The 27987-nt window shown below is 44.8% G+C and overlaps 1 protein-coding gene and 1 pseudogene across 1 annotated transcript; one reads left to right on the top strand and one right to left on the bottom strand.

Moving 5' to 3' along the window:
- Positions 1 to 27962, bottom strand: Dcaf12 (DDB1 and CUL4 associated factor 12). Its single transcript, XM_004658371.2, has 9 exons — positions 27539 to 27962; positions 26218 to 26472; positions 15352 to 15558; positions 13410 to 13470; positions 11040 to 11233; positions 7934 to 7999; positions 5851 to 6013; positions 2576 to 2754; positions 1 to 1940 (listed from the first exon to the last, which is right to left on the bottom strand). The coding sequence occupies exons 1-9, from the start codon at positions 27614 to 27616 to the stop codon at positions 1782 to 1784; spliced, it is 1362 nt and encodes a 453-aa protein (XP_004658428.1). The 5' UTR covers positions 27617 to 27962; the 3' UTR covers positions 1 to 1781.
- Positions 13156 to 13255, top strand: LOC123458335 (annotated as a pseudogene).
- Positions 27963 to 27987: the final 25 nt, after the last annotated feature.

Here is a 27987-nt window from a genome sequence, read left to right on the forward strand (position 1 = left end):
TGCACTGGAATAATATTTATTTTCCTTGGCAAAAAGTCAAGTGCTACATTTTTAAAAACAGAAAATCTCAAACAATCAAACATTACCCATCACAGAAGAGGGTCTGGCAGACAGTACAAAACAGCCTACTTAAATTTTTTTTTTCCTTTTAATATACAAGTCAGTTTAAAATGATAGAAGTTCTGTGAGAACTAAGAAATCTACAGCCTGTAGTTGAATAGAAAAAAATTAAGACAAAAGATTTATAGCATCCAGCATTTTGCTTAATTTCCTGTTTATAGCACCTATTTCTCTAGGTTAGAAGACGAGACTTCCAGAACCTGTGCATATGCCAAGTTAGGGTGGGCTTGAAATTTCCTTTCCCAGCACTCCCGTCATTATAAGAAGGGGACTCTCTTATACTCAGAGAAACTGGGGATAGTTGGGAGAGCAACTAAGAGATTGGGGTGCAGGACTATGACTTCCTTTCCCCAGGATGGGATACTGATGAGTAAGCACCACATGTGCTTAGAGGACTGTGGGTGGGAAAAGGTGTCACTTTTGACATGATGCATTTAAAAAGCAGGGAACAACTGGATAGTACAGTCAGTTACCTGTAAGTTTAAAAACCTCAGACTAAACACAGTTCAAAGGCAGAACAGGCAAATTTACTAAACATATCTATGCTGTTACATGCACGATGATGCTTGCTACAAGCCACCTCGTCACCATCCCAGGGATGAGCCAACAGCAAGGAGGACAGGTGGCTTCAATCCTAAACCTCACTGCACTGAGCAAACAAATACTCCACACGTGAAGCACTCACTATACACAGAAAAACCCCTCATGACTACACCATCCTGGAAAGAGCCCAATTTAAAAAACACAGGGAGACTGGAAACAGCAAAGCCAAAGACACTCATATAGGGATCTTAGCAGATTTGACACCTCCAGCCCCAGGGCCACGAGATGCCAGATGGAGCCCTAAGGGGAGGGAGGTTGGAAGGCGATTCTCTTTACCTAGTCCTATGAAGCCTTGGAAGGCTCCAGAGCCACACACAGGTGTTCTCACTTGGGGGACACGGGGGTGGGAAGACAGGTAGTGCTGGATCACTTTGGAGTCCTGGCACAGAAGGCTCCAGCAGCCTGCAATCTAACTCAAAGGTGTTCCTGGTGGTGAATTTGTTTCTCTTTGTTTCTACTTCCTATAATCATGTTAGACTTTAAAAAACAAGATACAGGCTAGTCCCAAAGCTGGACTCTGAATAAAGTTGTTTCTTTTATAAATACTTTAATTACAAGTAATCCTCACTCCAGGTAATCTCAGTGACACAGTACCACAGGCACACAAGTTCACACACACACACGCGCGCGCACACACACAAGGCTCCCAAACTTTCACAGAAAGTCTGACAGCTACCACATAATTTATAAAGGAGCCCTACCTCTCAAGAGTGAAGTAAGGGTGAGAATGACTAGGTCATTTCAGCCTGAAGAAGCCAGAGAGGGGAGAGTGTGTGTCACTTAAAGAAAAAAACAACTAAGGACTCAAAATGTTTGAGAAACCAGGAAGAACTACTACAGTAAAATTCTGATTACTGAAAGGGAAAACAAATATAAACAACAAAAGCCCAAGGGGGGGAGGGAGCTTCTTCCTATTAATTGCCTACACCATGGGCAAACAGGTTGTTCCCACTAAAATTGGAAAGCCCTACACACTTGGGGAAAATTAAAAGACAAAACAAAGAAACTGAGGGTAGAAGTTAGTGTAAATCTGCATTTTGGAAGAAAGTTAGGTGTCATTAACTCCAGAGCCCAGCATAGTTTCCATGGAGCCCTGAAGGGAGGGGACCTCCTGCCACAAAGAGTTTCGTTCCCGACGAGTCGTAGCAGTGGGTGTAAACAGCATTGGGGAAGAAATCAATGTCCGAAAAGTAATTCCTCCAGGTTTCATCATGATTCTATGAGAAGAGAAAGAGATTATTAGCACCTTCAGGACGTGAAAAGGAAGGGCAGGAATGTAAGTGTAACTGTACGTACACTACAACGTGATGTCAGAAAATTGGCTGTCATGGGAACTGGACCTCATTTTCTAACTAAACACAAGAAGGAACTCATTAGGATGAAGAACTGCCACACAAAAAGCAATTCTTCACAAGACAGCTGGAACCCAACTCATAAATTTAACTCACTGGTGCCAATAGCAGGTGGTTCCTTATCCTTCAAGCTCTATTACCCTTGGAGGAAATCCTATGTCAACCAGTGTATGTTACTGGGCCACTTTTTTTTTGACCCTTGGATAGGATATACCTATATAATCCAGGCTGGTCTTGGATTCAAGATCTTCTTGACTCCGCTTCCTAACACTGTAATCTGCTAAAATTGTAAGCAAGCATTTGCTACAGCTTGTTTATCCCCTCCTCCACCACATAGGCAATAGGTATCCACAAGTGCATGAGGGAAAGTGCCTTTCTCTGTTCCAAGGAGTTTCTCTAACTAGTGTGAGCAGATGGTATGCCAGCACAGGTAGGGGTGGGAAGTAGAGGGAGGACAAGTGTTCCGTCACGGTCCAGCAACCATCTCAGGTGGTACTCACCAGCCAGCCTTTGCCAGTGGTTAGTTTCAGATTCTCCCCTGCTAGTCTGGGCTTGGACCCATAGCAAGCTGAATGCCTCTCTTCCAGAAATCTCTGAGCTCGGATATCATAGAACAGCAGGGAGCCCTGCCCTGTGCCCACAGTGATGATGTGTTCATAAAAACTCACTGACCGGATCCCTGAGAGAAAAGCATAGGGCAATCAGAGGGCGAGTATGTGCTTTGCAGTCAGCTAGCCTGAGTTTCTCCAATACTGAGTTGCACAGTACCCCAAATATCAGTGTGAGTGTGTGGTGGTTTGATTCACGTGTCCCCCATAAACCTAAGTGTTCTGGATGCTAGGTTCCCCGGCTGTTGGCAATTGGAAATCAAAGCCTCCTGAAGGCAGTGTATTGTTGGAGGCAGGCTGATGGGTGCTATAGCCAGTTCTCCATGCCAGTGTTTGGCACACTCCTGTTGCTACTGTCCATCTTATGTGGGCCGGAGGTGATGTCCACCCTCTGCTCATGTCATTATTTTCCCTGCCATGGAGCTTTCCCTCGAGACTGTAAGCCAAAATAAACCTTTTGTTTCCACCAGCTGCTCTTAGTTGGGTGATTTCTACCAGCAATGTGAACTGGACTGCAACCGTGAAGTGACATTGCTGCTACAAACCAGATGGCTTTGGCCTTTTTGGAGCTGATATTCAAGAGGAACGTGGAAGGCCTTGAAACTTTGGCCTAAGAGATGCCTTGCAGTGCTATAAGTACAGCTTGATGGGCTATTCTGGTCAGAGTTGAAAGACCTGAAGGCAGTAAGAACTATGGACTGTGAGGTTTGACTAATGAGGGTGAGGAAGAGCATTGCTTGGACTGGGGTAGCAGTTTGTGAGAAACTTGCTGTTATGACTATGTCTTAAGAAGTTGTGCAGGGTTGCTTTGCATAGAAATGAAGTGGTGTGAGCATAGGGATATGGCACAGAAAATAAAAATGAAATTTTTGGGCCTAAATGCTGCCTGTTCACCTGCAAATTGTTTGAGAGATTACAACCATTGAGATTGGGCCAGCTGACCTGCACTGGGGCAACAGGAAGAATATAGACTCTTTTGAAGGAGCCTGAGTGCTTAAGGAGTGTCCTATTCTTCAAAGTCTGCTTTAGTCCCTCCTGGGCTAACAAACTGGCACCCTACCTGGTTTTGTGGAGTATAAGAAATTCAGGAAGGAGAGGGTCACTGAGTTTGCAACACAGTCTTGTGTTTTGGAAATGGCCATGGGCAGTGTGAAGCAGGTTTGCTGGATGCCTGTATGGACACCCCATGGGGCCATGAGGATGAACCGTGGATTGCAGTGCAGACCCAGTGGAGATGCCAGGGCCATGAGATGGCTGCTAAGGAAAGCTGCTGGCCCCAATGAATTTTTCCAGGACTGAGTGAGTAGCCTAGCTGGAGGGGTGGAATTGGAATGCCAGAGACTTGTTGCTGGTTAGAGTTATCTAACTGAGAGATTTGTCACCAACTAGAGTTGTTGGACATGGAGCTACAGAGTTTGGTATATGCTCTGTTTAAATCATGTATTGCTGGAGTATGTCTTTGCTATGCCTAATGCCATGAATGTTTATTCTGTGCCAGTATGGGTTTTGGGGGGAATTTTTTTGGTATTATGGCTCAGTTAAAAGACCTTGGATTATGTTTGAACATCACAGGAATTGATAAAACCTATGGGGACTTTTAAAGTTGGACTGAAGGCATTATATTTTACATCATGTATGGATATCAGTTTATGGGGGCCAGGGGCGGAATGTGGTGGTTTGATTCAGGTGTCCCCATAAACTTAGGTGTTCTGCATGCTAGGTTCCCCAGCTGATGGCAATTGGAAATTAAATCCTCCTGTAGGCAGTGTATTGTTGGGGGTAGGCTTATGGGTATTATAGCAAGTTTCCCCTTGCCAGTGTTTGGCACATTCTCCTGTTCTTGTTGTCCACCTTATATGAGCCAGGGGGTGATGTCCACCCTCTGGTCATGCCATCATTTTCCCCTACCTACCATCATGGAGCTTCCCCTCGAGCCTGTAAGCCAAAATAAACCTCTTTTACTCACAAGATGCTCTTAGTTGGGTGATTTCTACCAGCAATACGAATCCGGACTGCAACTGAGTGCTATTCCAATGTAAGTACAACTAATGGTTGCATCATTTCCTTTCCTTTCCCCCTCACTTCTGTATTTCTTGACTAGGCCAGATTACTGTTGATTTTTGTTCAAAGAACTATGTATGTCTGGAACTCCTTGACTTCTCCTGAGTAGCTGTGAACTCATCTTTTGTAATTCTGAGCTCTTCTCCACCATAGTTAAGAACCTATACTGCCATTACAATGCAAGGTCTTTATTTGGCAGTTATTTAAAGCAGGTCACCACAATGCTGGATCATAGGGAAGATGCATCTGATGGACCTGTGAATCACTAATTCCAGGCAATCTTGGGCTAGAGTGAGACCCTACTTTGAAAAAAAAACAAAACTAAAACAGCCAGTAACAACCCCAAAACAAAAGCCTGTTTTGCAGTATCTGCATAGGAATAAACACTAGTTGAAAAGAAAGAGGCTAAATTATAGTTCATACTAGGTTTCTCAGGATAACATTTTTGCATGTGAAAGGACAAAGAGCAAGTTAAATTGGATGATCTGGAATTTGGTCTCTGGCTATTTCCTCATCAAGCTATGTGATTCTGGGTGAATAGCCACTCTGTGCCTCAGGGGAGGCTAACAACAACCCCACCCCCAACTCCTAGGTAGAGCCTTACTCTAGCCCAGGCTGACTGGAACTCAACGCAATCCTCTTACCCCTGCTGAGAGTAAGGCATGCTTCACCATGCCCAGCAACACTAACTTTTCTGTCTCACAGGATTCTTTGCAGGATGACTGTATCATCAGAAAAAGGTATCCCATAACTTTAAAGGATAGCATAAATTCTCTTTTTATTGTTTGTTTGTTTCTTTGATTCTTTATTTTTCAAAAGTAGTATTTAGCTGGGCATGGTGGCACACACCTTTAATCCCAGCACCCCAGAGGTAGAGGTAGGGGGATCATGGTGAGTTCAAGGCCACCCTGAGACTACATAGTGATCCCAGGCTTCTATAGGTGCATACCTGTCTGTGGTATCTGAAGTTGCTGCCATACACAGGTATTTACATTTTTCTCTTGTCATGAACTACTTCCATGTGCTACATATAGATTACTATTCTTGTCTGGAAAACAGCTCAGAAACCCAAGGTCAAAACCCATTCACGATGTATCAGTACTGACCACTGCCTCGCTCCCTGGAGCAGACCGACTTGACATTGTATGATGGCTGTCGTGGATCCAAGAAAGAGACATGAGCTTGAGAGCCCACGGCATAAACTGACCATTCACTACCATAGGCCAGACATACATTCTCACGGCAATATGGCAGTTTGGTGGACAGGAGCTAAAACAGAAAGGAGAGATATGACCATGGCAGAAGTAGACAACATAAAACAAGGCACTATTAGACTTCCCTGTCTGTGGCCTTCCCTCATACAAGACACTTAAAATGGAGACAAAGGCAAATCCTAGTGGGGTGTGGTGGTGCACACCTCTAATCCCAACACTTGGGAGGCAGAGGTAGGAGGATTACTGTTGAGTTGGGGGCCACCCTGAGACTACATAGTGAATTCCAGGCCAGCCTGGGCTAAAGTGAGTCCCTACCTAGAAAAAACAAAACAAACAAACAAGCAAACAAAAAAGGCAGAAACCCTAATTAATTAAATAACTCTGATTAGAAAAAGTAGTTTGGGGGCTGGAGAGATTGCTTAGCAGTTAAGCGCTTGTCTGTGAAGCCTAAGGACCCCGGTTTGAGGCTCGATTCCCCAGAACCCACGTTAGCCAGATGCACAAGGGAGCACATGTGTCTGGAGTTCGTTTGCAGAGGCTGGAGGCCCTGGAGTGCCCATTCTCTCTCTCTGCCTCTTTCTCTGTCTGTTGCTTTCAAATAAGTAAATAAACAAAAATAAATAAATAAATAAAGTAGTTTGGGAGCTAGAGAGATAGCTTAGTGGTTAAAGCACTTGCCTGAGAAGCCTAAGGACCCAGATTCAATTCCCCAGTACCCACTTAAGCCAGATGCACAAGGTGGTGCATGTGTCTGGAGTTTGTTTGCCACCCTGAGACTACAGAGTGAATTCCAGGTGAGCCTGAGCTAGTGTGAGGCCCTACCTTGAAAAACCAAAAAAAGAAAAAGTACTTCAGGTATAATTAGAATGGCAGAAAATGCCAAGGCTTACAGGTTATTTCCAGGAATAACTGAAGAGCACAAAAACCAAGGGTTCAGCCTATTTTGTCTGCAGGATGAGCCACTACCCTACTTAGTGCTCTTCAGATAAAGGGACTGACTTCTGGATACCTTTAGCCCAACTTCCCAACTGACTGGATGTTAACTGTTCACTTCAGAAAACATAACCAATAGGGTTGGCTTTACCCCAGATAAACAGAATCAGCCTTAATTGTTGATCAGCAACTCTATAGTCCATGCACACTGCACATAAAACATTACGTAAAGTCAGTGGAGCTCAACGCTGCTGTGACATAAAGGAATCATTGGGGCTCTACATTCAGCAAGAGGCCCTGTCTCAAAGAAGCCAGTAAGAGATCCTGTCTCAAAGTAGGTGGATGGTGCTAGGTGAGGACAATGCCAGAGGTGGTCCACTAGTCATCTCACACCACCACACACAGGAACATGCACACGCCACACATGGGCAGGGAGAGAAAAAAGAGAGGGAAAAGAAAAAACAAGAACATTATCTTATATATTATTTGCCAGTGGTTCCTAACATTTAAGTTTTCCCACCTTTGGGGGTGGGAAGATGGCTCAGCAGATAAATGGACTTACTTAAGCCTGCTGGCTGGGGATCTATTTCCCAGTACCCATGTAAAACCAGATACAGAAAGTGGCACTCGCATCTGGGGCTTGTTTACAAGAGGCTCTGGCATGCCCACACTCTCCTCTCTCCCTCCTTTCTGTGCTCACAAATAGAGGGACAAAGAGAATGAATGGGCATGCCAGGGCCTCCAGCCACTGCAATCAAAGTCCATGTGTGCGCCCCCTTGTGCATGTGGCTAATGTGGGTCCTGGGGAATCAAACGTGGATCCTTTGGCTTTGCAGGCAAATGCCTTAACTGCTAAGCCATCCCTCCAGCTTGAGAGTACTTTTTTGTTTGTTGTTTTTCAAGGCAAGGTCTCACTGTATCCCAGGCTGACCTGAACTCCTTCCATAGCCCCAGGCAGGTGATCCTCCTATCTCAGCTGGTATGAAAGGCTTGTGCCACCATGCCTGGCAGAATGAGAGCATTTTAAACATGTTTACCACACCTTAGACAATGTATTTTCAGCTTTCCAGAGATGAAAGTAGCCATCCAGAGATACTGCTCCCAATTCCTACAAGAGCAATGAAAAACAGTTTATAATACAATGTAGAGCAAATTAAAGTACCACAGTTAGCAGAGAAAGACCCTGGGAATTGGAGATTCTCGCGTGCATGTGTGGAATGACTTCTGGGTGCTGATCCTCACCTTCTACCTTGTTTAAGGCAGTCACTCTCAGTTTTCACTGTATTGCATTGTTGGCCTAAGCTTCCAGACAATTCTCCTGTCTCACTCCAGGCACTTATATACTATTTATTTATTATTAGTGTATGTGTGTATGCTTTGGTTTTTCAAGATACAGACTCACTCTAGCCCAGGCTGATGTGGATGGAATTCACTATGTAGTCTCAGGGTGGCCTTGAACTCACAATGATCCTCCCTTTGCCTTGTGAGTGCTGGGAATTAAAGGGGTATGCCACCATGCCCAGCTTTTTTTTTAAAGTATCTTATTTGTTATTGGAGAGAGAGAAAAAAATGGCACACCAGAGCCTCTAGCCACTGCAAACGAACTCCATACGCATGGATCACTTTGTGCATCTGGCTTATGTGGGTACTGGGGAACTGAACCTGGGTCCTGTCCTTAAGGCTTCTCATGCAAGCACCATAATCACTAAACCATCTCTCCAGCCCCTTGCTCTTATTTAATTCATTAATTTATTTATTTACATTTTTTAGTTTTTTGCTTTTTGAGGTAGGGTCTTACTCTACCCTAGAATGACCTGGAATTCTCTACTCTTAGGATGATCTCAAACTAACAGCAATCCCCCTACCTCTGCCTCCTGAGTGCTGGGATTAAAGGCATATGCTACCATGCCCATTTTTTTTTTTTTTTTTTTTTTTTTTTTTGAGGTAGGGTCTTGCTCTAGCCCAGGCTAACTTGGAATTAGTCTCAGGCTGGCCTCAAACTCACAGCAATTCTACTACCTTGGCCTCCGGAATGCTGGCATTAAAAGTGTGCACCACCATACTTGACTTGTCTAGGGTGGCCTTGAACTCATGGTGATCTTCCTACCTCTGCCACCCAAGTGCTGAGATTAAAGGCATGCCCTACCATGCCTGGTTCATGCCCGGCTTTTTAAATTTGTGCATGCATGCGTATGTGTACATACATGCATAGATGTTTGAGTGGTATGTGCATGCCACTGTATGTGTGTGGAAGCCAGAGGACAATTTTCGGAAGGGTCCTTGCAATTCTACCTCATTTGAGGTAGAAACCTGACCTCTTTTTTGTTTGTTTGTTTTTTGTTTTTCATGGTAGGGTGTCACTCTAGCTCAGGCTGACCTGGAATTCACTATGTAGTCTCAGGCTGGCCTCGAACTCATGGCAATCCTCCTACCTCTGCCTCCCGAGTGCTGGGATCAAAGGCATGTGCCACCACGCCCAGCCGAAACCTGGCCTCTTAATCTTGCTCTACTGTTGTTCTTTTTGCTGTGCTCACCAAGAGCTTCTGGGAGATTTTATCTGTCTCTGCCTTCCATCTCGTCACCATAAGTGCTGTGGCTACAGAAGCCCACCACAGATTTTGCTTCTGATATGTGGTGTGGGGATCAAACTTGGGTACTCAGGCTTGAGTGGTAAGCACCTTACCCATTGAGCCATCACCCCAACCCCAGCATCTGGCTTTTTATGTGAGTTCTGGATTTATGCTTGAGTGGCTAGCTTCAGAAACTGAGCCTTCTCAGCCAGGTGTAGTAGCGTACACCTTTAATCCCAGAATTTAGGAGGCAGGAGGATTGCCCTGAGTTCAAGGCTACCCTGAGACTATATAGTGAGTTGCAGGAGATCCTATCTTAGGGGGAAAAAAAAAATTGAGCTATTTTCTCAAGCCAATGTTGGGAATTTTCTTGTTCGTCACTCCTATCCCATTCCCATGATGACCACAGCAAGGGTGATAGTAATTATCAGCCTATAACCTCATTCTATGGCCTGCAAGTTAATACATTAAATTCTAAGAAGCAAGCCGGGCATGGTGGCACACGCCTTTAGTCCCAGCATTTGGGAGGCAGAGGTAGGAGGATCACCGTGAGTTCAAGGCCACCCTGAGATGACAGAGTTAATTCCAGGTCAGCCTGGACCAGAGTGAGACCCTACCTCGAAAAAAAAAAAATTCTAAGAAGCAAGTCTAAGCTTGAACACAGCAATCATGGTTCAAAAAGTCCTTACGAAGACAAGTGAAGTACTGCACACCTTTAACCCTAGTACTCAAGAAACTGAAATAATTGGAACACTCTGAGTTCAAGGTCAGCATGGGCAAGAGTAAGACCCTACCTAAAAACAAAACAAAACAAACTTATCTGTCATGGTGGCACACACCTTTAATCATAGCACTTAGGAGGCACAGGTAGGAGGACCGCAGAGAGTTCAAGGCCAGCCTGGCTACAGAGGGAGTTTCAGGTCAGCTTGGGCTACAATAACACCCTACCTTGAAAAAAACCAAAAGAATGTACTTACTATGCCATGATTCAGCTGACATGCAAGGGAATGGCAACTTTCATAATCTCAGTGTAGTTGCTCTAAGTGTGGCGAATCTACAATTAGCCAGAAACATGACGGGAGCAGTGCAACAACCCGCAACTGCTGCGCTGGTCTGGCTGGCAGAAGCCGTTCTCCTTTTCTAGTCTGCACCCACATTCTTACATTCTAATTACGCTTCAGTGTCAGGAGTTCTGATCAGTGATTAGGGAAACATGATGGCAAATGCGAAGGAAAGGTGGCAGAGAAGAAATGTTAAAAACATTGCTTTTAGAGCGAAGTATGAAAATCACACCCAAAATAGAGGACCCAAAATGTGTAAATGAGGGACAGTCAAATGAGTGGCCCTGGGGAAACTATGAGGCTGACCACAAATATGATCCAACCACAGAAATACTTCAGAGATCAATCTACAGGTGGGTTTCACAGCCTGGTATAATTTCTCACCAGCACCCTCAGCCTTTAAGAGGGGCTCTATGGGCTTATAGCCAAGTTGTGCAGCAGGCTGCATGACAGAGGAAAGCACCTCCTAAGAAACAAGCCAAGAGCAGGCTTCTGCAATCCTTTGCTGAATTCATACCTTGTTCTTGCTGTTGAAGGCCAGAGCCCGGACCTTGCAGTTGTCAGGATTGGTATCCTCTTTGGGGATGTCCTTTAAGGCCTTGTGAGTGATGTGGGCATACACAGGGACCCGTGACACATTGTGTCTTGCATCACTTTTGGTCAACACATCCTCTGTTACCTCCCAGAGCCCCATAGAACCATCACGGGAACCTGCAGGGTAGGAAATTCACAGCTGTCAGGTACATTCAACACTCCATGGGACAACCCCAGAAGCCAACATGGGTTTTTCTTAGTTCTTATCATCATCCTCGCTGACACTACAGCATGGCCAGGTGGCCCACGACACACACTGGAGTCTGCTTTGTTGCTGAGGTTACTGATGTGAGCCACCATACCCAGTTTAGACTTCTCTAGAAAAACACCACTTCAGGGCTAGAGAGATGGCTTAGAGGTTAAGGCATTTGCCTGCAAAGCAAAAGGATCCCAGTTCAACTCTGCAGGACCCACATAATCCAGATGTACAAGGGGAACGCATGAATCTGGAGTTTGTTTGCAGTGGGTGGAGGGCCTGGCATGCCCATTCCCTCCCTCTCCCTCTCTCTTTCTCTCTGCCTCTATCTCTCAAATAAATAAATAAAATACATTAAAAAAAAAAAAAAAAACCACTAGGAGCCATTAGCCAACCAAATGTTTCAAGGCTAGCCTAGTGCTACAGACTGAGTTCCAAGTCAGCCTAGGCTAAAGTAAGACCCTACCTTCAAAACAAAACCAAACAGGGATGGAGAGGTGGCTGGCAGTTGCCTGTGAAGCCTAAGGACCCCGGTTCAAGGCTTGATTCCCCAGGACCCACATTAGCATTAGCCAGATGCACAAGGGTGTGCATACATCTGAAGTTCGTTTGAAGTGGCTGAAGGCCCTGGCATGCCCTTTCTCTCTTTGTCGCTCTCAAATAAATAAATAAAAATAAACAAAAAAACTTAAAAGAACAAAAGGAAGCCAAGCATGGTGGCACACACCTTTAATCCCAGCACTCAGGAGGCAGAGATAGGAGGATCACCATGAGTTCTAGGCCAGCCTGGACTAGAGTAAAACCTTACCTCAAAAAAAAAAAATAAATAAAATTAAAAAAATAAATAAATAAAAACAAAAGGACTGGAGAAATGGCTTACCAGTTAAGGCACTTCCCTGCAAAGCCTAAGGTCCCAGGTTCAATTCCCCAATACTCACCTAAGCAGATACACAAGTGGTACATGCACGGGGAGTTCATTTGCAGTGGCTACAGGCCCTACATACACAGTCTCTATCTGTCTCTTTCTGTCTCTCTCAAATAGATAAATAAATAAATGTTACAAAATGTTCTCAAACAGGTGTAGTACCTTATGCCTATAATCCCAACACTTGGGGGGCTGAGACAAGAAGATTGTTAAAGTTTGAGGTCAGCATTGATGACATAATGAGTTCTAGGCCAGCCTTGGCTACAGTGTGAAATCCTTTCTCGAAAACAAAAAAAAGAGGGCTGGAGAGATGGTTTAGCGGTTTAGCACTTGCCTATGAAGCCTAAGGACCCTGGCCTTAACTCTCCATAAGCCAGATGCACAAGGTGGCACATGCATCTGGAGTTCATTTGCAGTGGCTGGAGGCCCTGATATGCCATTCTCTCTGTCGCTATCAAATAAATAAATAAATAAATACAAAAAAAAAAAAAGACATGGAAAAAGGAGAAGACTGAGAATATGGTTCAGTGAGTGAAGAGCTTCCTTGAAAGCAAAAGGACCTGAGTTCAATGCTCAGTACCCATGTAGAATGTCAGGTATGGCAGTGAGTACCTATAATCTCAATGCTGGAGAGGTGGAGACAGGAGGAAATGGAACTTCCAAGTTAGCCAGGCTAGTGTAACTGAGGAGCTCCAATCTAATCAGAGACTATCTCAAAAGAGAGAGGTGTATGGCACTTCTTTAGGATAGCGCCTACAATTGCCTCTGCATACACAGATTATACCTGCACCTATACATATGCACCCATCCACATATGCACACACACACGTGTGTTAAGTAAAAAAGATGGGGGGCCTGAGGATGCAGCTCAGTGGTAGATTACCTGCCTGGTATCCCCAAAGCCCTAGATTCAACCACAGTACCACAAAAACAACAAACAAAAAATGAAAGGATACAGAGATTAGCATGGCCTCTGCACAAGGATGACATGCAAATTCGTGATTTTTTAAAAGTATGTACTTTACAGGAAAAAAAAAAATGAACAAGATTCTTGGCTGCTGGCCAATGGCATTACTGTTTAGTGGGCTATTTCCTACCCTACTACTATCACATTGAACCTTTATCTCCACTTCTCTGCTATACCAGAACCTCACGAAATAGAGCAACCTTACCAGACACCGCCATAGTATCGCTGATCCATGCAATGGAAAAGATCCAGTCCTTGTGTCCATCCTTAGATAGTGACAGATGCACAGAGGGGGTAAAAAAAAAAAGAGGATTAGTAAAACAAGGACTGGAATGAACTTTCCTTGGAAGCATACAGATCACTATAAAAAGTACAACTATGAACAGACATAGCAACACATGCCTGTAATGCTAGAACTCAGGAGGTTGAGGCAAGAGAACCCTGAGTTCCAGGCCAGCCTGGGCTACACAGTAAGACTCTGTCACAAAAAGCAAGCAAGCGATGGCTTAATAGCTAAGGCACTTGTCTTCGAAGCCTAAAGACCCATGTTCTACTCTCCAGACCCCATGTAAACCAGATGCACAAAGTGACACAAGCAAGCATGGCTGCACATGTGCACAAGATGGCACACGCATATGGAGTTTGATGGTACTGGCTGGAGGCCCTGGTGCACCAATTCTCTCTTTCTCTCATTAAAAAAAAAGCCAAGTAAGCCGGGCGTGGTGGCACACGCCTTTAATCCCAGCACTCAGGAGGCAGAGGTAGGAGGATCAACATGAGTTCGAGGCCACCCTGAGACTCCATAGTGAATTCCAGGTCAGCCTGAGCCAGAGTGAGACCCTACCTCGAAAAACCAAAAAAAAAAAAAAAAAAAAAAGCCAAGCAAATATAAACAGAAACATCAGGACTAGTAGTATTTATAATCACAGGACCCAGGCTAAGGCAGGAGAATACCAGATTCAAGGGCAGCCTAGGTCACTCACATATAGAGACCTTGTTTCAAAACAGGCAGAAGGTTGGAGAGAGGGCTTAGTGGTTAAGGTGCATGCCTAAGGACCCAGGTTTGATTCCACAGAACACATGTAAACCAGATGCACATGGTGGTGCATGTGTCTAGAATTCATTTGCAGTAGCTAGAGGCCCTGTCTCTTTCTCTAATAAATAAAAGTAAAATATTAAAAAAAAAAATCACCACCACCATAAACAGCTGGAAAGATGACTTAGCAGTTAAGGCACTTGCCTGTGAAGGCTAAGGACCCAAGTTTGATTCCCCAGAACCCACGTAAACCAGACACATAGCACAAGGTGATGCATGCACACAAGGTGGCACATACATCTGGAGTTTCAATGCAATGGTCAAAGGACGTGGCTCACCAATTCTCTCTCAATCTCTCATTTAAAAAAAAAAATACACCCTAACCCCCACCCTCAAACAAAACAATCTCTGATCATCCCAATTCATAGGTGAACAGCCTTTAATCTTTCTAGAGATTCAAAGCTAGAATGAAACTGGCACTACTAAAGCACACTGAACTCTGGCCTCCCTAGGTTGCTTAACACCCCAATGGTTTGCTCCCATGTCTGCATGCTCAAATGCCATCTCCTCACTGGTGCTTTCTCTGACTACCTGCTGAAATGACACTCACCCTCTTAATCTCTATGCCATTACTCCTCTCTGTGACATATAACACACTGACATATAATGAAGTGACAGTTCTTAGTTTCTAGGACTTACATATTGGTTTACATGGCACCATCCATCGCACTACTGCAGACTTCAAGGCAAGGTCTTTATGTTTCATTCGCTGTTGTGCCCCATAAAATAATGCCTGACCTCAGAAGAGTTGGTAAATAAGTGGTTTAATAAACTTTTTCCTAAATGGACAAGGAAGCTTTGTGGACCCTATGGATTGAAAAGCACCTCACTGTCCCTGGACCTAGAAGTATACTATTCTTCCCTTTTATCAAACATAATTCCGGGTATGGCCTATCGGGGTCTAATTCCCATTCTGTTATCTATATTCCACGTTTCACACTTCCCTACCTCACAATTCATTCCCATGTCCCTAGTGTCAGGAGGAAAATAAAGAAAACCACCCCCTCCAAGAACAAGATTACCTCTAACTACAACCACCAGGAATACTTACATCACCCACACACACAGGATCTAGAGTAGGCAGTCGATAGATGGCAAGACTGTTAGGGTTGTCTCCACCAGTTGCCAAGAGTGTTCTAGAGGGATTCAGCTCAATTGCATGGATACCACAGCCCTGTTGGGTCACTCCTCCAGGATCCCTGTCTTTGAGAATGGGAATCTTGGTAATCTGGCTTGTCTGGACATCCACTACAAAAAGCTGCAAGAGAGAAAGAACACAAGCTGAATAGTTCCATTTGATGTGGCAAACACTAAGTACAAATATCCATTTGTTTAATTACCAATCATTTAATTAAGTCTACTATGCTGGGTGTGATGGTACACACCTTTAATCCAGCACTGGGGAGGCAGAGGTAGGAAGACTGCTGTGAGTTCCAGGTCAGCCTGGGATAGATTGAAATCCCCACCTCAAAATAAGTCTACTACATGCTAGACCCTGAGAATTATTAAAGGAATGGCCAGGACATGAAACAGTTTTTTGGTGCCTTGTCACATCTAGCCTTTTTTTTTTTTTTTTTTAACATTTTTGTTTGAGAAAGAGAGAGAGAGAGAGAGAGAGAGAGAGAAAGAGAGAGAGAGAGAGAGAGGAGTATATAGAAATAGGCAGGTAGAAAGTGAGACTACATAGTTATTTTAGGTCAGTCTGGAACAGAGTGAGACCCTACCTTGAAACTCACCCCCCAAAAAAAGATAGGTTAATGTAGCCCAAGCTGGTCTCAAACTTGCTAGAATCTGCATTTAAAAAAATTTTTTTTTTGACAGTTTCACATATACATATTACATTATGATCATACCACTGAGCCATCTCCCCAGCCCACTTTAAATTTTTGTATTGTGTGTCATGTATGCACATTTCCTGTGCACATACAGACCACCAGAAAAGAATCTCATTCATCCCCTTCTACTGCCTCATTTCCTTGAGACAGACTCCCACTGAACCTAGGGCTGTCATTTATTTTTTCAGTGTGACTGACCAGAGCACCTCACCAATTATCCTGTCTGTGGCTCTAAGGACTTGGAGTTACAGGCATGCATAGCCATCCCCAGCTTTTTTGTTGTTGTTGTTTGTTTGTTTCTCAAGGTAAGGTCTCGCTCTAGCCCAGGCTGACCTGGAATTCACTATGTAGACTCAGGGCAGCCTCAAACTCCTGGCAATCCTCCTACCTCTGCCTCCCAAGTGCTGGGATTAAAGGTGTGTGCAACACGCCCAGCACATCTAGCTTTTTATTTGAGTACTAGGAAGCAAACACAGGTCCTTATGCTTGTGCAGAAAGTGCTCTTACCCATTGAGCCTCACAGTATTTTTATATTTTATTAATATATTAGTATATTTATGACTCAAGAGAATTATGAATATATAAACTTATAGTACTTCAAAATACACAAGTATACTTAAGACAGCCTTTAGAGCTTCAAGAAAATTTCACACTGACCAAATACTATCCAGAAACCCACTGAGTTGACTACAAGAATTTCAGTGGAAAAGTCTGAGTGAGGTTCTTTTGGTGCCTATGGAGGCCTGTTGGAATCAGGACTTCTAAAAGACAAATATATCTGGAAGGCTCTGATTCAAGGCCATTTTTGCTGGCTATACGCAGTGTCTCAAAATGAAAGGGAGCACACAACTCTTTTTAAGATTGAAAGTGTATGGGCTAGAGAAAGAGCTCAACAGTTAAGACACTTTCCTGCAAAATATAACAATCTGAGTTCAATTCCCTAGTACCCATGTAAAGCCAGATGCACAAAAGGGGCACATACCCTGGGGTTCATTTGCAGTGGCTGGAGTCCCTGGCATTTCCATTCTCACTCTGCTTACAGATAAATAAATATATATTTTTTTAATTAAGAAGCTGGGTGTAGTAGCACACACTGTTAATCCCAGCACTGGTGAAGCAGAGGTAGGAGGACTGCTGAGAGTTCAAGACCATCCTGACACTACATAGTAAATTCCAAGTCAGCCTGGGCCTGGAAATGGCTCAGTAGTTAAAGGCACTCATTTGTAAAGCCTGATGGCCTAGGAAAAATCCAAGAGTTTTTGTTTTATGTGTATGTCAAGCAGAGTTTAATTTTTTTTTTAATCAAAAGTTATGATGACTTTACTTTTAATCTTAATACACCAAAAACCTTTAATGTTTAATGTTGTTTTTATTATTAAATTTTTTTTTTTTTTTAAAGAATCAGGCAGTGTGATTCTGAGACTAACAAAGGCAGGCTCTTTTATTTATTTATTTATTTATTTATTTATTTATTTGAGAGCGACAGACACAGAGAGAAAGACAGATAGAGGGAGAGAGAGACAGAATGGGCACGCCAGGGCTTCCAGCCTCTGCAAACGAACTCCAGACGCGTGCGCCCCCTTGTGCATCTGGCTAACGTGGGACCTGGGGAACCGAGCCTCGAACCGGGGTCCTTAGGCTTCACAGGCAAGCGCTTAACCGCTAAGCCATCTCTCCAGCCCAAATATTTTTATTTAGCTATTTGAGAGAGAGAATGGGTATGCTAGGGTGTCTTGCTGCTGTAAATGAACTCCAGATACAGGCACCCCCCCCCTCTTTTTTGGTTGTTTTGTTTTTTCTGAAGTAGGGCCTCGCTCGCTCTAGCTCAGGCTGACCTGGAATTCACTGTGCAGTCTCAGGATGGCCTTGAATTCACAGCAATCCTCCTACCTCTGCCTCCCAAGTGCTGGGATTAAAGACATGTGCCACCATGCCCGGCTGCTACAAGCACCCTTTTGAGCATCTGGCTTCACATGGGTACCACAGGTTAACTTCTGCCGGGCAGGCTTTGCAAGCAAGCACCTTTAACTGCTGAGCCATCTCTCCAGGCCCAAGTTTCAAGTTCCACCTTTATGATTTTGGGATTTGAACAGGTAATCTCAGGAACAGCTATTTTCTCAACCCTGATGCTTACCATTCTACCTGTTTTCCAAAGGTATGCTGCCTCACAGTTCTCCCCTATTTGTCAACAACTGCAGCAGGAATTCACTTACATGTCTCCTTATGACTCTCAGTCCACCTGTGAATTCAGTGGTGTATCTATGACCATGACTTTAAGGGATGGTGAAAAACAAAAAAGCAGCTCCAATACCACAAAGTTAACCTGGTAATATCAACTAGGCTTTGGTGCTCTGGCCAATATATTTATATTTTCACCAGACCACCACCACTGTCAAACAAAGCCATTTTGTAATCAACTCTGAACAGAGATCAAACCTGAATGACATTTAAATCACTGAAACATTAAACATGCCCTTAACCTGGAGAACGCTGACTCAACTCCCATAGGTACAGCACAATGCTATCATCTACCAAGTTCACACTTGAAAAGCACGCAATCTGGTTACCAAAAACACTTCAACATCTTGAGTAACTTGACTATCCTCAGCCACGTGCAGCCCACAGGTTGGACATGGACACGCCTGGCAACTTTAACACCCTTCTAGAAAAGATAGTCAAAAAATTTACCTTTCTACTTCCTGACAATGTCCCATCCAGAGCAACGCCTATTTCTTCAAGACTTCCCCAAACATCTGACACAAGCCAAAATCTTGTAATTCTAACAACCTATCTGTAGTGGAGATACTCCCTAACTTGGATAAGCAATTATATCTAACATGTCCCATGACATGGGGACCTGGTTACTTCTGGTTAGAGGGCATAATGATGGGGCATGAATTCCTATCTAAATTAAATACCTCAGCCAGTTGTGTTGGCTTACTCAGGAGGACTGCTGCGAATCAGAGGCTAGTATGGTCTGCACAGTGAGTTCTAGGACAGCAAGGGCCACACAGGGAGACTCAGTCCCAAAAACTAAAGTAATGGTACATGCCCTTAATGTACTGAGGTAGAGGTAGCTGAGGTAGGAGGTTCACTGTGAGTTGCAGGCCAGCCTGGATTACATAGTGAATTTCAGGTCTCCCTGAGTTACAGTAAGACCTTACCTTAAAAACAAACAGGGCTGGAGGGATGGCTCAGTGGTTAAGGCGTTTGCCTGCAAAGCCAAAGGACCCACATTCAATTCCCCAGAACCCACATTAGCCAGATGCACAAGGGGGTGTACACGTCTGGCATTCATTTGCAGTGGCTAGAGGCCCTGGCGCACCCATTATCTCTATCTGCCTCCTCTCTCTCTTTCTCTCTCTCATAAATAAATACATTTTTTGAATGCTAATCATAAACTACCCTCCCCCCCCCCAAAAAAATAATACTAAAAAAAAAAACAGGACCGGGGAAGATAGTTCAGCTGTTAAAGGCACTTGCTTGCCCTGCTGGCCCAAGTTCAATGCCCAACCACACAAATAAAAGTAAGACAGGTGTTTGACTGCAGTGAGAGACCTTGGCACACCTGTACGTGTGCATGCATACATGCACATAAATAACAAAAGGTGTGGTGGTGCACACCTTTAAGCCCAGCACTTGGGAGGCAGAGGTAGGAGGATCAACATGAGTTCAAGGCCACTCTGAGACTAAATAGTGAATTATAGGTCAGCCTAGACTAGAGTAAGACCCCGTCTTGAAAAACCAATAGAAAAAAAGGGTGGGGGTCTGGAGAGATGGCTTAGTGGTTAAGGCACTTGCCTGCAAAGCCTAAGGACACATGTTTGATTCCCTAGTACCCATGTAAGTCAGTGGCACATGCATATGGAATTCATTTGCAGTGGCTGGAAGGCCCTGGAACACCCATTCTATCTGCAAGGCCCTGGAACACCCATTCTATCTGCCTCTTCTCTCTTTCTATCTCAAATAAATAAATAAATAAAATATTCAAATAAATAAAAGCCTAAAATTTTTTCAAAAAGAAAAGAAAACAGGACTGGGGAGATGCCTCAGCAGTTCAAGATGTTTGCTTCCTAGGCCCATTTGCCTGGGTTCAATTCCCTTGTACCTATAGAAAGCTAGACACTAAGTAGATTATGTGTATGAATCTGTTTGCCTTGGCAAGAGTCGTTTGTGCGCCCATTCTCTCTTTAGACAGTTTATTCCAGGTCAGCCTGGACCAGAGTGAGACCCTACCTTGAAAAACCAAAATAAATAAATAAATAATAAACAAAAAAAGGGGATTGGGAAGATGGCTTAATGCTTAAGAAACTTGCATGTACAGGCCGGGCGTGGTGGCACACACCTTTAATCCCAGCACTCGGGAGGCAGAGGTAGGAGGATCACCATGAGTGAGTTCAAGGCCACCCTGAGACTACATAGTGAATTCCAGGTCAGCCTGGACCAGAGTGAGACCCTACCTTGAAAAACCAAAAAAAAAAAAAAAAAGAAACTTGCATGCAAAGCCTGCCGACCCAATGTGATGGTTAACTTCTAAATCTTGACTAATACACCTGGGTTCTATTCCCCAGACGCACAAGGTGGCACATGTGACTAGATATTATGTGCTGTAGAAAGAGGCCCTGGGGCACTCATACTCTCAGCTTGCAAATAAAAATATTTAAATGAAAAGGGGGGGCACTTTCATTCTCCCTCTGCTCACAAATAACTAAAAATAACAACAATAAAAAGTACAAAAATGGGGTATGGTGTCACACAGCACTTAGAAGGTAGAAGTAGGAAGATCACTGTGAATTCCAGGGCAGCCTGGGACTACCGAGTGAGTTCCAGGCCAGCCTGGGCTAGAGTGAGAGCCTACCTAGAAAAAAGACAAACATAAAAATAAAACGAGGGCTGGAGAGTTGGCTTAGTGGTTAAGCGCTTGCCTGTGAAGCCTAAGGACCCTGGTTCGAGGCTCGGTTCCCCAGGTCCCACTTTAGCCAGATGCACAAGGGGGCGCACGCGTCTGGAGTTCGTTTGCAGAGGCTGGAAGCCCTGGCGCGCCCATTCTCTCTCTCCCTCTATCTGTCTTTCTCTCTGTGTCTGTTGCTCATAAATAAATAAATAAATAAATAAATAAATAAATAAATAAATAAATAAAACGAGCCAGGCATGGTGGGGCACGCCTTTAGTCCCATTACTTGGGAGGCAGAGGTAGGAGGATCATCCTGAGTTTGAGGCTACCCTGAGACTACATAGTGAATTCCAGGTCATCCTGGGATAGAGTGAGACCCTACCCTGAGCAACCAATAAAAAAACAAACAACAAAAACAAGCTCCACTACCCCCAAACAGTTCAGACCATGAAGATGTAGGAAGATAGAAATAGGTACTGTGATTTAATTTATTATTAAGTTAATTTATTATTAAGTTCATCTTAAGACAGAGCCAATGAATTCAGCAATGTTTGTTGGACAAAACACTATCATGCATGTGTAAAGAGTAGAATTAACACTTCAAACAGACCTTCTACTCCAAGTGTCAACAATGACAATTTTCCTAAGCCAGTAGAAGGCCAGGCTGAGAGATTAGAAAGTTTTGTGGAGTCTTGCTACCACGACTCAGTTTTGAAAGATTCTGTGTAACACAAGCAAGCCCTTGAAGAGGAAGTGAAAATTGGCTCCAGCCACAGTGGTTATTATTTCCTTCCTCATAATTGTTTAAAATTTTGCCTATGTTCTTTTTTAATATTTATTTTTTATTTATTTGAGACAGAGAATGGGTGCACCAGGGATTCTAGCCATTGCAAACGAACTCCAGATGCATGTACCATCTTGTGCATCTGGCTTATGTGGGACCTGGAGAATTGAACCTGGATCCTTAGGTTTCACAGATCAGCGCCTTAACCACTAAGCCATCTCTCTAGACCCTGCCTATATTCTTTACAAAGATACTTAAAAAAATTTTTATCTATAGCCAGGCATGCTGGTGCAAGCCTTTAATCCCAGCACTTGGTAGGCAGAGGTAGTAGGACTGCTGTGAGTTTTAAGGCCAGCCTGTGACTACATAGTGTATTCTAGGTGAGCCTGGGCTACAGCCAGACCCTACCTTGAAAAAACCAAATGATGATGATGATGGTGGTGTGTGTGTGTGTGTGTGTTATGGTGCCTTTGTGGAGGTCAGATGACAACTGTGAGACAGGATCTCTCACCACTGCAAACTGCTAGACTGCAAACAAAGGTCACACTACCCTGCCTGAGAGCTTTCACCTGGACTGTCAGGCTTTGCTGGCAAGCACCTTTAACTGTTAAGCCATCTCCCCAACCCCTATAAAAAGGGAGGTTGTTTGGAGGCATTTGTCTCACTCCAGCCCAAGCAGACCTGGAACTGACACTGCGTCAGTCTGACCTCGAACCCAGTGATCCTCCTTACCTCAGCCACCTGAGTATTGGGATTTCAAGACATGAGTCACCATGCCCGGCTTGACATTTCTTGACGTAATCTCAATTTTAAGCAACCCCAAATGTGTTTAGGTCAGGGGTTGATTTAACTGCCAGCATATCACACTAGCAGAAGTGAAAATGGAGGGAGGCCTAGAGTGATGGCTTAGTGGTTAAGGTATTTGCCTGTGAAGCCTAAGCGTCCATGTTCCATTTCCTGGTATCCACTTAAGTCAGATGCACAAGGTGGCAACATGTGTCTAGAATTTGTTTGCAGTGGCTGGAGGCCCTGGTATGCCCATTCTCAATCTGTCTCTTCCTCTCTCATTCAAATAAATAAGTATTTGTTTTTAAATGGAAGGAGAAGCCGGGCGTGGTGGCACACGCCTTTAATCCCAGCACTTGGGAGGCAGAGGTAGAAGGATCGCTGTGAGATCAAGGCCACCCTGAGACTCCATAGTGAATTCCAGGTCAGCCTGGGCTAGAGTGAGACCCTACCTTGAAAAACATAACAAACAAACAAACAAAAAAAATTAAATGGAAGGAGATACTGGATATTGTCATAAACTACTCAAGTCCTGCCTCTTCTCACCTGCCATTCCTGTGACATACAATTTGTGCCCTTCTGTTCCACAACATTTACTAATTTCCTTTGCCTATAGTTGTGTTCATTACATAGCTAGCATGTAACGTCACTCTTTAAAACCACTCCAAACCCTGTCACATTTAATTTTCCTTTTCAGGTTCCTTTTCAAACAGCCAGGACTTATTTCCTAAATACATAACCAAGCACACATCCCCCGCTTGCCTTATTGGAAATTGCTCATCCTTTATATCTTTGGTTTATCTTTTTTTATGGGGGGGGGGGGGGCAGGTTGAGGCAGGGTCTCACTCTAGCCCAGGCTGGCTTTGAGCTCAGAGATCCTCCTACCTCAGCCTCCAAGAGTGCTAGGATTAAAGACATGTACCTACTTTTTTTTTTGAAGCACGCCCAATAGACAGGCCTTTTTTTTTTTTTTAATGTGTGAGACCAACAGCGAGAGCAAGCAAGAGAATGAATTGGTGCGCCAGGACTTCTAGCCATTGCAATCGAACTACACATGTGTGCACCCCCTTCACGTATGTGTGACCTTGTGCACTTGCGTCAATTTGTGTGTCTGACTTATGTGGAACCTGGAGAGTCAAACCAGAGTCCTTAAGCTTTGCAGGCAAGTGCTTAACCGCTAAGCTATCTCTCCAGCTTTGTTTTATTTTGTTTTTTCAAGGTAGGACTTCACTCTACCCCAGGCTGACCAGTAATTCACTATGCAGTCTCAGGCTGGGCTCAAACTCATGGCAATCCTCCTACCTCTGCCTCCCAAGTGCTGGGATTAAAAGCATGTACCACCATGCCTGGCTTTTTTTTGTTTCTTTGTTTGTTTGTTTTTTGAGGTAGGGTTTCACTCTAGACTAGGCTGACCTGAAATTCACTACCTAGTCTCAGGGTGGCCTCGAACTCATGGAGATCCTACCTCTCCTCCCAAGTGCTGGGATTAAAGGTGTACGCCACACCAGCGTTTTTTTTTTTTTTTTTTTTTTTTAGAGATAGTCTCACAGTATCACCCAGGCTGGCCTGGAATTTGTAGAAATCCTCCTGCCTCAGCCTCTCATGTGCTAGGATTATAGTCATAAAGATACCATACCCAACTATGTTTGGATTCTATTACATGAAAAAGAATATTGGCTTCATTTCTATAATCAGCCAAGTGCTAAACATTTCTACATATATCCATAAACTGGCAGGCGCCCCTTAAGCTGTCACAATCCTGTACTCTGTACAATAATTATAGGCATCATTTTCTGTTTTCTTTGAGATCTCTTACTGACAACGCAACATAGGGAGCTGGAGAGATGGTTCAGTGGTTTAGGGTACTTGTTTGCAAAGTCTGACAGCCCAAACTCAATTCCCCAGCACCCACATAAAGCAAGATACACAAAGCCAAATTCACAAGGTGGCACATGCATATGGAGTTCGTCTGAAGGCCCTGGCACACCCATTCTCTCTGTCTCTCGCTCTCTCTCTCAAATAAGTAAAACTTAATAAATAAACAAATAAAGTAAAAATAAAAAATAAAAAAAAAGATAGATGATCTTGGACATGTCCTCCTAGCTACCTGCTCAGGGAACAAGATGAAGAGAGACCATGAATGCAAGGAGGAAACATCCACACAGATGTCCAGCCCTTTCTACATGGAGCTCACCAAGCTTCTGCTGAACTGTGCTTCCAACATCATCCCCAAAGCAGATGTAATCTGGACCCTGATCAAGGTCCTGTGGGACACACACAGGGCCAAGCTGTGTCTGCTGACAGCTTTGTGTGGCAGCAGGAGGCACACATGCAAGGCTGGGTAACTTGACCTTGATGGAGGTCAACAGCAGAGGGGCCTCCCTCACCCATGTGCTCAACCACATGTACAAGCTTTGCACAAACCTCCAGGCCTCCAAGAGCATGCAGTCTCAGGACTTCTACTAGGCACAGCCTGGGGGGGGGGGTGTCAAAGCTCTGGTGTCTTGCTGGTTGGTGGGCAGCTTGTGGGTGACACATGGGAGTGAGTGCCCAGCATGGTTCTGGGCTCTTGTGAACTTACTTGAAAATATGTAATGATGTTAAGTAATAGATTTATAACATTGGGGGGGGGGATTAAAATATGAGGCCTCACCAGTTGTGGTGCATGCCTTTAATCCCAGCACTCAGGAGGCTGAGGTAGAAGGATCACCATGAGTTGGAGGCCAGCCTGGAGCTACAGAGTAAGTTTCCAGGTCAGCCTGGTCTGGAATGAGACCCTGCCTAAGAGAAAAATACACAGACAAACACACATGTGTATATGTATGTATATGTCCAAGAAAACCCCTCTAGAAGTAACAACATATACAGATGGTTATGGGTCTAAAGACATCCACTCATTTGAGGACATCAGAAGATGTAGAAATGAGAAAAAACAGCAGAAAAAGAAAGGAAGAAAGAAGCTATTAGCAGAAGGGAACAAAAAAGAGTAAGGCAACTCCTTCACAAAAAGAAAACTAATGAGGGCAGTTTTCTTTTGAGAAGCCCATGTCCACATTTGGGTATATCATATTCTTGTGCCTCTTTCTTTTAATCTTCGTGCTTAAAATCTATACTAAAATCTCTTTTTATTAATGAACTCCTAGCCAGGCGTTGTAGCACACACCTTTAATCCCAGCACTTGGGAGGCAGAGGTAGGAGGAGCATGGTGGGTTTGGGGTCACCCTGAGAGTCCATAGTGAATTCCAGGTTAGCCTGGACTAGAGTGAAACCCTACCTCGAAACATCAAAACAAAAAAAAAAAAAGAAAAGAAAAGAAAAATATACATACATATAATAATAAATAAATAAACTCTTAACTCTGCTTTTAAAAGAAAAGGCCAGGCACAGCGGCACACATCTTTAATCCCAGCACAGGGAAGGCAGAAGTAGGAGGATCGCCGTGAGTTCACTGCCACCCTGAGATTCCATAGTGAATTCCAGATCAGTCTGGGCTACAGTGAAACCCTACCTTGGGGGAGGGGGGATTTTACAGTGAAAAGATTTATCTAGACTAGAGCATGTCAAGCCATACATTCTAGGCCTAATGAAAAGGTTTAGAACACCGGCCCATATACTTACCGTGTTGCATTTTGTGCCACACACCACTTGCCTATGATTCAACCACTGAGAAGCAAACACTTTATTGAGGGTCCCAAGGTGAAATTCTCTCTCCTTCAGGAGACTGGGCAGTTGCTGTGCTGCATAACCGTGCAACACTCGAGAGTAGCTGGTTTCGTTCTGTAGCCTGACTTCCCGGTTCTTCAGGTAGTACACTAAGGACCTCTTCACCGGCGGGAGTCTTTTCCTTTTGTGAACTGAGTGATCCCAGCCAAACTGTGGAGATCAATATGACAAGTCAGGTTTGGCCACCTTTCTTGAGAACAAGAGCTCCTACGGTATTATAAAGGAATCAGAATTCATCCTGCAGGTTTACATACAAGAGAACAAGAATCCCAATCCAGAAAGTCCAGCTTAACTCTTCCAGCACTAAAATAACATTCTCATAGTGAGACACAGAATGGAAAAACAGAAGAAAAGATTTACTAGACCTTTTAGGAACCAGAAACCCTACATACCTATCCTTGACAGTGAAGAGAGTGAGAAGTCCAGTGATTCAATCCCAAACCCACCTGGACTGCATTTCTACCCAGCCCCCTTCTCCCTCTCTCCCTGGATTCCCCATAGGGCATATAGTGTGTAGCTCAGGGAGCCAGACCGGAGTCCCAGGTCTTCTAGGGATGTACTACCAATGGCCGCTCCTCTGACATCACGCGCCCGCGCTGCAGGCAGTTTTAGAATTTGAAAAATCAAACACCAACGGGGTGGAAGGTACGGGTAATCACAGTCCGAATCCACGTCCAAGAAAGCCACCTCCTCCTCCAAAGTGAGCAGTACAGCAATGACACCTGGTAATTTTTTTCTTTCTAGAGGTCCAAGAGCCAAAAGGCCAAACTCCCGGGTTGGCTATCCATAGGGAGACACCTTCCTAGATCGGGGAGGCAATCAGCCCAACTTCCCGGTGCCACTGGAGGGCTGACTTCCACCTCCTTCCCACTAACTTCTGGTTTGCTCCCGGTGCTCTCTGACTTCGGTTTCCCCTCTTCGCACAACTCTCGTTTGTCCTCCAGCTCTATCGGGGGCTACAGCCCTCTCAAGGAAGGCCCCACGTCTGGGCTCGTCAACCCTTGGGCCCAAGTGCACCCCGGTGAACTCCAGGAGCAACCATCACTCCCGGATCCAGGTTCTTGCCCCGCCTCTCATTACATCTCTGGTGTCCCACGCCACCCCACCCCAAGCCCCGATTCCTGTCCCCAGCCCTGCGGACCCTAACCTAGCCTCGGCGGGTGCTTCCACCACGTCCCCACCCCCACCCCCGGGGCCCGGCCTCTTAAGCCCTCACCTGCGCGCCCTGAGCGTCGCTCCCAGCTCCTGGCGAGGCAGGCGCTTTCCGCTTCCTGCTAACTGCTTTCCGGGCCATAGTGGGCAGCGCCGCGGCGGCCCCGCAGCCACATGGGGCAGGGGAAGCGAGGGGAGGCAAGACGGCGGGTCATAGACTGGGGCCCGGGGCCGCGCGCTGCAGTGCGCCCGGCCCGGAAAATGGCCTGGACCCGCGGCGGCAACAGATAAAAGAGGCGGGTAGAAGGGAAGGAGGAGGGAGGGAGAGAGGGAGGGAGGGAGAATGCGGGATGGGAAAGGGAATGAAAAGGGAAGGAAGGGGAGGCAGGAACCAGATGCTTTCCGACGACCGAGACTGAGAAGGACGGCGAGCGGCGAGAACCAAAACACCCCCTCCCTCTCGCCCGCGCGCCGTCACTCTTGCGCAGCCGCATTCCGCGGCGGCGGCGCGGC

The sequence above is a fragment of the Jaculus jaculus genome, chromosome 1 (assembly GCF_020740685.1).
Source record: "Jaculus jaculus isolate mJacJac1 chromosome 1, mJacJac1.mat.Y.cur, whole genome shotgun sequence".
Classification (NCBI taxonomy): Eukaryota; Metazoa; Chordata; class Mammalia; order Rodentia; family Dipodidae; genus Jaculus; species Jaculus jaculus.

Bases quoted from the DNA above. Each gene is read 5' to 3' on its own strand.
- Dcaf12 (XM_004658371.2), bottom strand. From the start codon at position 27,616: ATGGCCCGGAAAGCAGTTAGCAGGAAGCGGAAAGCGCCTGCCTCGCCA. The intron at 11,234-13,409 runs GTAAGGTTGCTC...CCTACCCTGCAG, and splicing joins CGATACTATGGCGGTGTCTG to GTTCCCGTGATGGTTCTATG. The intron at 2,755-5,850 runs GTCAGTACTGAT...CTTTTCTCTCAG, and splicing joins CTCCAGGGAGCGAGGCAGTG to GGATCCGGTCAGTGAGTTTT.